Source organism: Acomys minous, assembly GCF_964271855.1.
Source record: "Acomys minous genome assembly, chromosome: 6".
NCBI lineage: Eukaryota > Metazoa > Chordata > Mammalia > Rodentia > Muridae > Acomys > Acomys minous.
In genome coordinates, this window is record NC_140487.1 from 91,782,531 (window position 1) to 91,794,633 (window position 12,103).

General features: G+C 35.0%; 2 protein-coding genes across 9 annotated transcripts in view; one reads left to right on the plus strand and one right to left on the minus strand.

The window, feature by feature from the left end:
* Positions 1-8,804, plus strand: part of LOC311599685 (selection and upkeep of intraepithelial T-cells protein 2-like) — a gene marked incomplete at its 3' end in the record, with an annotated part of 59,939 nt that extends 51,135 nt beyond the window's left edge. Inside the window, exons 4-6 of the mRNA XM_084785692.1 lie at positions 5,998-6,105; positions 6,607-6,672; positions 8,746-8,804. Of these exons, the coding sequence (XP_084641818.1) occupies positions 5,998-6,105; positions 6,607-6,672; positions 8,746-8,804 (233 nt within the window). The remainder of the gene's footprint in view (positions 1-5,997; positions 6,106-6,606; positions 6,673-8,745) is intronic.
* The window catches only part of LOC311598968 (selection and upkeep of intraepithelial T-cells protein 9-like), a 366,712-nt gene that overhangs the window by 143,463 nt on the left and 211,146 nt on the right, over positions 1-12,103 (minus strand). The window lies entirely within an intron of this gene.

Here is a 12,103-nt window from a genome sequence, read left to right on the forward strand (position 1 = left end):
AGTTCCATACATTTGCCTGCAAATTTCAATTTTTCCTTGTTTTTAATAGCTAAGAAGTATTTCATTATGTAAATGTACCACAGTTTCATTATTTATTCTTTGGTTGAGGGACATCTGGCTTGCTTCTAGACTCTGACTATTATGAATAAGGCTGCTATAAGCATAGTTGAACAAGTGTCCTGGTTGTATGGTGGAGCAGAAAGAAGCAGCTGAGTATACAGGGAGTGAAGGTTGGCAACTTCCCAAATGAGATTAGAGACAGTTTGCTGCCTGAACAGTCACCCAAAATCTCTATAATATTGGAGTATCATCTTCATCCTTCTGGCCCAATATATCTGACAGACATATTTGTGAGGCAGGAACTGTTGAGGACTTGCTTATGCTGTCTTGGCAGAGTTTGGCCACTGACTCTGTCTGCATCCAAGCTTGACCCTTTTTAGGCAAAATTCTGTCTCTGGTAGAAATTAGGACATTTTGCCCAGTGGCTAGTTCATCACATTTGAAGCCCATAAGAGGGTCTTTGATGCTCATCATCCTCTTTGTGGTAGGCTGGGTATTGCCAGGAGTTAACCTGTCTTGTCAGTGAATCTTTAAAATAATAAAAAACATATTTAAATGCCATATTCTGTATGTCTCTGAGGTTTCTGTAGACCTTATCTACTTACTTTACCTTATCTTTCTATAGAATCATATCTATCTGTTACACCTAGGATGAATAATCTTGGAATAAAAATAGACTATTAATTGATATGACCATGACTTGATCAATTAACAATTAACTTGTATAACTTACTGTGGGTTCCTTTCTCTGGGAGGCTGAGCTGAGAATCTGGTCACAGAGTTTTCTTCAGCCTTCTGGAGCCTAACTGAGGAAGCCTCTGTCCAGAAAATGAGTCATGAGGAAAGCCTCCTTGGCAGTGAGGGAGCGAGCACAGGGTGGCCAAGTGCTTAGCCAGGGTTGAGACAATAGAAGTATAAGTGTCCTTTCCAGTGGGAGAAGGGAGCCTCAAACTTGTAAAAGGCCAGGTAACCAACTGCATTTGATTAATATAAAGACAGTCAAGAGTGGAAAAGCTAGATTTTAATTCAGTAAGCTTAATGATAAAAGAAAGACAAAGACAGGGAGCTAGAACAAGAGAAACGGGAGTGAGTGCCCCCACCCCAGGCATCTGGCTTTTTCAAGCAAGGGTATTTGAATTTCAGGAGTCACACCCAGGACACCTCCCAGGGCTTGTCTCTAGGGCAGCTTTGATATGTTTTTCTTCAAAGAGCCAGCTTTTGACACCTTTTAGCCTAAAGTCTGTGTGAATTGCTTTGGAATTTTCCCTGCAAGGAATTAGCCTTTTAACACATTTTTGGGGCTCTTGAGCTGTTGCCAGCAGGAGGTATACTCACCTATTTCAGAACACAAAGGTTACCTGGAGGGAGCATCTCCCCCACCTACAGACAAAGGCCCACAACTTACTTATCCCAAACAGTTTGAAATAGCACTTTCTAAGTATTGGAAATAAACCTTGTATTAAAATTGAGTTGTATGGGTACAATACCACACATTAAAGTAGAAATATATATAATGTATGTGCATCTGGACTCTGGGCAGAGTGCTAAGTGTTGTACAGAAGAGTGGGAGGATGGAAGGACCCAGAGGCTTCAGGAGCTCCACAGGGAGACCATCAAGGCCTGTAAATCTGGACCCATGGAGCTGGGGGGGGGTTGCACAAATTGATGCACTAACCTAGAACAATACATGCAGAGAAACTAGACCCCCAGTTCAGATACAGCCAATGGATAGCTCAATCTCCAAGTTTGGGTGGACAGGAACTGCCTCTGATATGAACTCTGGTGCCCTGGATTTGATCACTTCCCTTGATGAGGAGGCCTGGCAGGCACAAAGAGGAAGGGCATGCAGGCTATCTGGATGAGACTTGATAGGCTGTGGTTAGATGATGAGAGAGAAGTCCCCCCATCAGAATTCTAGGGGAAGGGAATAAGGCAACAGATGGAGGGAGAGTGGGAACAGGAAGATACAAATGAGAAGATAATAATTGGGATGTAATATGAATAAATTGTAACGAATAAATAAAAAAGAAAAAGAAAAAAGAAAGTTCTAAGACCTTGATTTCAAGGTCTTATTCTCTTCTAATTTAATTTTGTCTCATGGCTTTAAGTACCACCAGAACTCTAAATGTTTTTTGAGTTATATTTCTTCTATCTTCTTCTATCATCTAAAAACTTGTAAGTCAACCCAAGGCTCTAATGAATTTCATAAAATAAGAATATCAAGAACTAAACTCATGGTTATACCTAAACTTGCTGAAGTTACTGTTTTGTAATAGAATTTTATATTTTCAGGTTCTCAGAAACAAGTCATTAAAGTCACTCTGATTTCCATTCCCTATATAGAGATAAATAAAGCTAGATCTACCTATATAATATATCTAGACTCTTATTGTTAGTGTTCCAAGATAGATAGATATCTAGGTCAGTTCCCCTGACTTTGATGGTACCAATTATTCCATTTAGTCATGTATCCTAAAAAGAAAATAGGTATAAAACCCGATGATGTTACAAGAAAAGATAATACAATTTCCAAGAAAAGACAATACACTTTCTTATCACACTGATAGAACAAATCTTAGGATATCTTCCCAGTGACAAGCTCAACCTTGAGATTGTATAGACATGAGTGAACAAAAGCTGTATTCAAAAACATTTGCAAAGCACACTGAATCTTCTTTACACTAAGGATTTTTCTACATATCAGAGTTTGAAGCTCAATATGTGCTTGGTGTAAACCTGCAAACACTGAATTTAAGATGAATTGAGGAATTCAGCAACTCAGAAAAGAATAAGTCAGAAAGACAAAACATTCAGATTAATAATTGGATCCTCACTGGGCATGGTGGCACAAACCTTCAATCCCAGGACTAATGGGCACATAGGCAGGCTGAGTTCAAGGCCAGCTTGGTGCACCAAACAAATCCAGAACAGCCAAGGCTACACAGAGACACACTCTCTTGAAAAATGATAATAATTGGTTTCTTCTTCCTCACCACTTCTCACCATCATTTCATTGCTATCTAAGTCTGAATTGTGGTTTATTAATTCAAAATAGCACCCTAAAGTTCTCTTGTTTCTACTCTAGTTTATGATGTTATATTCTGAATATAAGGATAGGATGACTTACTTAAAATATCAGGTGTTAAGCACCCTGAAATTGCTCCCAACTTAGTAATAATTAAACATCTCCCCTTTCATTTTCACTTGTTTGTGTCACTGTTACCTTGATGGCCTCACTCCTTAATGTTCTCCTTCTCCATCTTGCCTATTCCAACTTCCTTGTAGATGAGCTCTGCCTTCAGATACTTCCTCTACTTGTTTCTTCATCTAGAACATTGTAAATTCAACTAACGTTCCTTATCTCTTTCAATTTCATATTCAAATCTCACTTCTTAATAAGTATTACATTGACAGGCAATCTTAAACATAGAATCAGCCTGCCTACATTCATTTGGGAATCCCTTGTTACTTACTTTTTAAATTTTGCTTCTTTCTTATTAGTTTTTAGCTATAATGCAACTTTTTTATTAGGATAATTCTTTACATCTGTACCCTTTCCAAAAAAATCCTTGGTGATTTTATGCATTATCTTATCCAACTCCTTAAAATATTTAATGCTACATTATAATTAAATAAAATACTTTAAACTTTAAAGTAATTAAATAAAACCTAAAAAAATGTGTTATAAACATGCATCCGCATTGTTATGGGCCAATGAAATTAACCAGTTACTTCTTAGAAGAGACTTTTAAAAAGACTAAAGCTACTGATTTGGTAGAAATTCACACACACACACACACACACATGTGTGTGTGTGTATATATATGTATGTATACATATATATGTATATATGTGTGTATGCATATATATACATATGTTCATATGTACATATAGCCCACATGCACATGTATGTGTGTATAAATGAGGAAAGCAAAAACTGAAATACTAACTTTCAACTTAGTTGAGTAACAAAAGGTGTATTTTGTAGTCTAGTATTTTCTTCAACTATTCATAAACTCTAAACATTTTTTAAAGTAATTGTAGATAACACAAATTTTAGAGATTGTGTTGAAGTTTTAGGAAATGGAATATTTTAACAAAATCTTCTATTCACTGAACATAAAGAATAATCAAGTTAAATGACAAAGAAAATGTCTTGGTCAAATTTATTCATCTTTGATATTATTACTTAAAGAATGGCAAGTGGCAAAATTCAATTTGGAGCTCACTGGGTTACAAGGCTTGAGAGAGTATCTGGTAAAAGAATTAATTTCTGTAAATTACATGTATGAAAGTAACAACTAAATATAGGATTATTCCACAACCAAAAAACATTCAAAATGATGTAGCAGAATTCTTTTTGGTCTCTAAAACAGCCTGCTAGGCATAATGATGTTTTATATACTGTATAACTTTATCTGGAAGAAAAATATGAAAATTTATATGAATAAGAGAAAAGGAACTCAACTAAGTTCATAGCAGCTTTATTCATAATAGCCTGAATCTTGAAACAACCTAGATGTCCTTCAACCAAAGAATGGATAAATAAAGTATGGTATATTTACACAATGGAATGCTATTAAGAAATTAAAAACAAAGAAATCTTGAAATTTGCAGGCAAATGGATAGAACTAGAAACAATCATCCTGAGTGAGGTAACCCAGGCCCATAAAGGCATGTATGATATATACTCATTATAAGCAGATATTAGCCAAATAATACAAGATAACCACACAAAAACACATAGACCTAAAGAAACTAAATAACAAGAAGGACCCTAGGGAGAATTCTTAATTCTCATTCAGAAGGACAAATTGAATAGACAGCAGAAACAGTTGAAGAGAAGAAACAAGAAAGGGGCCTACCATAGAGGTCCCCTGAAAGATTGCACCCAGCAGGAGATCTAACCAGATGCTGAGACACACAACACACAGCCAAACTTTGGGGTGGAGTGCAGGGAGTCTTTTGGAAGAGTTGTGGAATAAAAAGACCTGGAGGGGTCAGGAGCTCAACAAGGAGACTAGTGGAGCCAATAGATCTCTGTGAAGTAGGGGGCAGGATGCTGAAGAGACTGATGCATCAACTTAGGCCCATGCATGGTGAGGACCTGTTCTCTCTGCTCAGATATAGTAAATAGGCAATACAGTTTCCTTGTGGGTTCCATAATATGGGGAGCAGGAACTACTTCTGACATGGACACTGGCCCTCAAATGTTAATCACTTCCCCCTGGAGAGGCAGCCTTGCCAGGCCACAAAGGAAGAGGATACAGGCAGTCTAGATGAAACTTGATAGGCTGAGGTCAGATGTTATGGGAGGAAGACTCCCCTTCTGATGATTAGAGGGAATGAGAGAGGGAGGATGTGATCAGGAGGTGATGAAGGAGAGGTCTACAATTGGCATGTAAAGTGAACAAATTAATTTTTTTTCATTTTAAAAAGGAAAATTCACACCAACATAAGTCTCTCTATATACTCAGGATTAGTGGCCCCAGGTTCAATATTTACATTAATTAGAGGAGTGCACATATCACAATACTTCAGACATGAGTACTAAAACATTGAGTCAGGATGACTTTATAATAATCCTTGGAAGCCTAAATCTAAGTATGGAGCAAGATTTATATCTTGATAAGCTCTAAAAGAGATGAAATGCATCTTCCTTTTCTATCTGAATGCTTATGAGGTAGGGTGAATGGGAAGGAATGAGGGAGCTACCTTGTATCACACTCACTCTAAATTCTACATGGCTTATTTTTACTCTGATCATGTCCTGCTATTTACCTACCCCATCTAACTGCCTTTCCATACTTTGCTAGGCCTAATATTCCAGGTGTTAGGCTCTTGAATTGTAACATATTTCAAAGGACTCACCATTCCTAAATAGGCATGTCTGATTCAAGTTTTCTCAGTGATAATATTTGTGACTCTCTGTTTCAGGTGAACTATTTTCATGGAAAACTATTTGGATAGCGATTCTGAGTACAATAGCATTTGTGCTGATAGCCTTCTACATGACTTACTGTGTTCAGCAAAATTTCACACATAGTAAGTAGGTTTGTGTGGTGGGTAGCACACATGGGAAAAGGGGAAGTAGCAAAAGCTTATCATTTGTTCTCAAGTCAGTTTTCCCAGGAAGCCTTAAATTCTTGTGTCAAATGTCATATATGTACTTACCAATTTTTCAGTCCTATATCTCCTCCTTTTGTTGGTGGTGCTTCTGGCAATGCTTTTTACAAAAGCTGGTGTTGCCTTACTTTAATCAAGTAGAAACCATTTTTACTCATGGTGATTGACATCTAAATTTATCAGAGAAATGTAAGTCATTTCTGTATGTCATTACCCATGTTGGAGTGAGCCATTCAAAAATATACTATAAAAGTTATGTACCTTTGAATCATCCAGGCTCAATTAAGTAGTCACTTGTGCATGATCTTGGAAGTAATCCCAAATAAATTCATTAGTTCACTATTATATATTTTCATGGCATCTTCAGTCTGTCATGGTGGCCTTTTTGCAGTGATTACATTTTGGGTTTTGTCTATCCAGGAAATTTTTGGGAAAAGTGGTTTCATACCCTGTTCACTGGTCTACGTGAGGTTGATCCATCTAAAGGTAAGACGTCGGTGCAGGCCAAACTCAGTATCTCTACCTTTTATCTTATGATATGGAATAATGAGCCACTTTTTCTTTAGTGACAGTTGCAGTATCACTGTGATGAGTTGTAAATCATGCAAGAAAAGCTTAGAAATCTGAGAGTAGAGCCTTTTGGGGAATAATATTCTCCGTGTTGAATTCTTTTCTTACATGGCTTCAAGTGAAATGCCTCATTGGCGACAGGTGAAATGCCTCATTGGCAATTGGGATGTGTTTCATGTGAGTATGGTGTTTGTGGTGCTCTGTCATCAGTCATATACTTTTACTTTGGGTAATAAACCATGAAACTTAGGCTTGTCTGCCTGTTCAAAAAGAATTTTTCCACATGAGTAGGGAATGGTTATATAAAAATACAAGAATGCTGCTATCCTCTTCATGAGTCTCATATTGCACATAAAAGAGAAATAAAGGGAAAATGAGAACTTGTAACTTCCCACAGATAGAAGGGATGAACAAGTTAAATATTTGCTAAGAACCCCTTTCTTGGAATAAAAAACTTAGAACCCCCTGTTAAAAAGTCAACAGATAAAGAGGAAGAACATAAGGTAGTCATGATAGAATACACCTATCAAGCATGATTTTTAATAACATGAAAGGAAAGACAATGAAATTATGATATTTAAGAAATGCTCAGAATCTGAACTGCTTAAAGTTTGGAAGACTTCAAGGTAAGAAATGAATTCTCAGAACCTGGATTTTTGAGGCTGTAGGACAATGTGGATATCACACAGAATTCTAGAAACAGTAAAGTAACTATTTGTCTTACACAGCCTGAATCAGTAAAAAGACATTATTCTGGATGGATTAACTCACAGGAGACATTGAAAACACTTAACTATCTATCTCCTATCAAGATTTCCCTAAATATTGTAGATTGGAAGTCATAAAAGAATAGGCATCATCGGGGAATTTGGTATACAGGAGTTTTAACTAATCAAGCTCTTGAAAATTAGTAAATTTTGCTATAATACAGTGACTCAATTCTCAGACATAAAGAAAAAATAATATGCATGCACACATCTCTCTCCAAAGTTTAGAAAATGTCATAAGGATGAATCAACAGAATATTAGAGCTGTAGGAAGTGGTGGAGTGTTGTGTCGATATTTCCTTTAATAGAAACAGCCCTTCCTAGATAGTAAGGGAAGATTGATAACATTTAGGAAGGTAAGAAAATTTTTAAAAAACAAGAAACTTATACAATTTAGAAATCTCATGATTCTCATCCCCACTACTGTTTATAAAATCACTAAATGGTGAGTAATACTGGGGAGGACCTTTTAGTTACACAATTATCATTGAGTCACCTATATTCATCCAAGTAATCCCATGAAATCCACTAATTCACCAAATTGAACTTGAATGGAATACTTTCTTTGTTGTGCTGTGGATCTTGTATCTGGGATTGTGGTTGCTTTACATATCCCAATGACAAATCAAAGAAAGGTACTTTTAAAACCTAAAATTAGAACTTTTATATATTCTAGTATTATAGAACTGCATATATACTCCCAAAGACTCCAGGTAACCATACAACTAAGATAATAGTATATCTCCATTTATTGTGGCTCTATTCACAATAGCCAAGAATGAGATTAGTTTTAATGTCTATGAACAAAGGAATAGAAAAATGCATGAGAATGTAGTATACATTCATTGAGGAGATTAATTTAGCTATAAACAAAAGAATTTTCATTCATAAGGCATAAAGTAAATGCACCAGGTAATTGATATTTTAACTGCTATCACACAGAAATACAAATATAATTTTCCTCATTTATGGATTCTGGTGTTCATATAAATACAAGGAACTTTTAAAATATGTGTCATGCTAATAAAAAAACAAGATGATCTGGGAGGTAAACAGATCTGGAATTGAAAGGGAGACAAAAGATTTTATTGAGGTAGCAAAATTACAAATGATTATGATATTGCTGTATGAAAATATCTTAAAGAAATTCATCATTATATGATGAATATGTGCCAATAAAATTAAAATTCTCAAACTCATGTATATTTTTCCATATTTCCAGCTTTGATAGCACATTCAGACCCTCTAAATCTCTGTGAATGCAGTATGGCCATCACCTAAAGATTTGGGAATAAATGATTTCCCATTTCTCTGAAGTTTCTGAGTTTCCTGTTTTACATTTCTAGTTGCCCTTCTGAACACTTCTATCTGACTGAAACAGCTTCCGTTTTCAGCCTTTCTTTTGTTGGACACATGGAAGGCTCACTCCTTTGAAAACCAAAAATTAGTGGCTTCCTTTATGCTACATAATACACTGTAAAAACTTTCTCAGTTTTCTTCTTACTGTTATTTTCCAACATTTTTATAGCTATATTTGCAAATTAGAAGTGGAAGAGTGGATAGGGGAAATCTTTTAAAACCTCAAAGCCCTCCAGACCATACTGTTTAAGCCTTTCCAAAAACTTCCACCAACTGAGGATGCACACACACATATGAAACTAAGGGGGCCACTTTCCCTCTACAGTAACTAAAACGATCTAGCAGAAGAATGAAAACTAACTACAATAATAAGTTTCCAATTATAAAAAATTATGTTCTCTTAGGTATTTTTAGAGTCTTCATAACTACCCTCCTTTCATCCTCTTTTAAATCCAGAAATATAATAATAAGGAATACATAACTCTGTCTCTTGTTTTTAACAATGCCTACTCATGACAACTGAGATGCAGTAATGAAACAATTAGCTATTTTATTCCAGGCCTGCTTAGTCTCAATCCCAAACCATTCCCACCCTAAAAACAGCTATCCCTTTTATTTCTTTCCTCTTGTATTCTAATCCTAAATATTTCCTTCTTCTATTAATGCAGGGAGAAAGCATTAAAATAGCCCTTACATGTGTACCCTGATATACCACTCTCTATTAATTTCCAAATTATCCTGGAAATGGTCCTTTTATAAAGGGTAGGAGGAAATGATGTATTTATAGTACAATCTGAACAGTTAAAAGAAATGATTTTAAAATTCAACTTTAAAATATTACGCATACATACACAAAATAGCTCTTGCTTTCTAGGTATATTTTTTCAATGTACAATACCTCCATACAAATATCAAGTATTTATAACTTTTTTTTAGGTAGCTGCCTTAGAAGAAATTGTTCTTGGAGAAAGAGTGCAATGGCACTTATTATTTCAGTGTTAACAATAACAGGAGCCATGTTCATTTTGCATCAAAAACAAAGAGGTATGTAAGGAACAGACTGCTACCATCCTGTAGAAATCATTTTCCAGGTACCCAGTAAGACATTTAGCAAAAGAAATACGACTGTTGCTTGTACTACAAGATTAATAGGCCATTAGAACACATGACACAATGAGTAGGTTCCAGAGCCCTGAATTTTATAGGCTTAATAGCAGATGCATCTGAGTATTCTGTTCAAAAAGAAAGAAGTTCTATCAAATTCATTGTGGTTTTGGTGTGTGTGTGTGTGTGTGTGTGTGTGTGTGTGTGTGTGTGTGTGTTGCAAAAAGTCAACAATCATCAATACCTAATAAATTTTTCTGATTGCTATATCCATAAAGGAGATAATAATTAAGTACTTTGTTATAATCAGTATCTTAAACTTCTATTTTTTAATGCTTTAAATATTTATTTATGTGTATAGCTGTTTTTGCTTTCATATGAAGTGCCAGTGGAAGCCAGCAGATGGTGTTAGATTCTCCAAATGTTTATTAGCCATCACGTGTGTCCTGAGAATTGAGCCCATGTCCTCTGAAAGAGCAGGCAGTACTTTTAACTGCTGTGCTATCTGACTAACTCCAGTGTCTTAAACTTTTAGAGTCAATATCAAACCTGTTAAACATTTCTGCATTAAAAAGCAGATGCATCTGAGGGTTCAATTCTACCTAAGGCTAATAGAGGAAGAGTCAGTTTTCTTTGGAAATTTGGCCATTGGTAGATTGCCTATGGCTCAGTTTATGAACCAATACCTTACAAATGAACAACACCATAAACTCATTGGATTACTAAAAAATAAAACGAGTACATGAACTTGGGAAAACATATGTTTGAGAGTTCTGAAGATGTTTCAGTAAAGGTAGGAGGCATAATCAAGATACATTACATCAAATATCAACTTTTGTAAAGCCAGAGAGTAAAATAAGGCTTAGACTTAGGTGTCAGGATTGGGTATAATAAGGGAGTCAAGGAGGAGCTGAGAACAGTTTGGGGAGGAGAAATCAGAATCAGAATATATTATAAAAATATTTTAAATTAAAATATGAACTTTTAAAAGAATAAATTCAAAATAAAATAAATATATTCACAAAAGTAAAATTAGTTCAAATAACGATTGTCAAAGAGAAGTGCGATCATTAAGCAATAATACATATATTATGAATTTAAAGACATGTTAATTGTGATAAGATACTTTTAAATTCAAATATTTCTTTTAGATATTGGTGTAAATCAAGATACTCTTCACAAAATTACCTATTTTTCCAACAAGTTTTGTTTGATTTTAATGGTGTTCATAGACAACTGGAATCATTCTTTCTTTTCATGATTAGGGTTGAAATAAAAATGAAAATTGAAAAACAAGATGAACATTATCTGTAATGTGTTCTCTTTCCTTTTATCCTTAAGGCCCTTATAAAGATATAAAACAATGAGATGAAGTAATCCTATATATTGTAGCAGTTCTCAACCTGTGGGTCATGGCCATTGAAAAACATATTTCTAATGGTCTTGGGAATTTAGACACTATTCAGTGGCAAAATTACAGTTAGGAAATTGAAAAAAACATAAATTTATGTTTTGGGGTTGCAAAGATCTTTGAAAATATGTGTTTTCTGATAATAATGACCAACAAGTTGAGAACTGCTGCATTATAATAAACCAGCTCTATAGCTACAATCATAATATAGAATCACAAGGCTGAACTGAACACTTCTAGAGGAATTTTTCATTCATTGTTTCCTGTGACATGAACACACCAATAGTCTTAAAACAAACACAAGTAAATTGCAAATTTAGCAGTATGTTATGTGCATAAATGAACAATCCTGTCATGAAAAGACACTGTGCAAAACATGTCTTATAAAAAGCCCTTAAAGTAGCTCAGACATTACATACAGAAAACACAGTGGAGGTTTACAGGAACTAGATGTAGGAGATAGGTTTATTGATTGATGGATACAGAAATTAATTTGGGGAGACAGAAACATTTACAATGATGAATATTGATAAAAGTTGAACAATATGAATGTACTTACTGTCAGAAAAATAAGGTAGAAAATTAATAATGTGGTGAATTTAATATCAGGTATCATCTACCATGATTTTAAAAAATGTGTTTCTTCTTCACAAGTGAGGCTGTTATAAATGAAATTGCTGTATTATAGCCTGGAAGAAAGATTTAT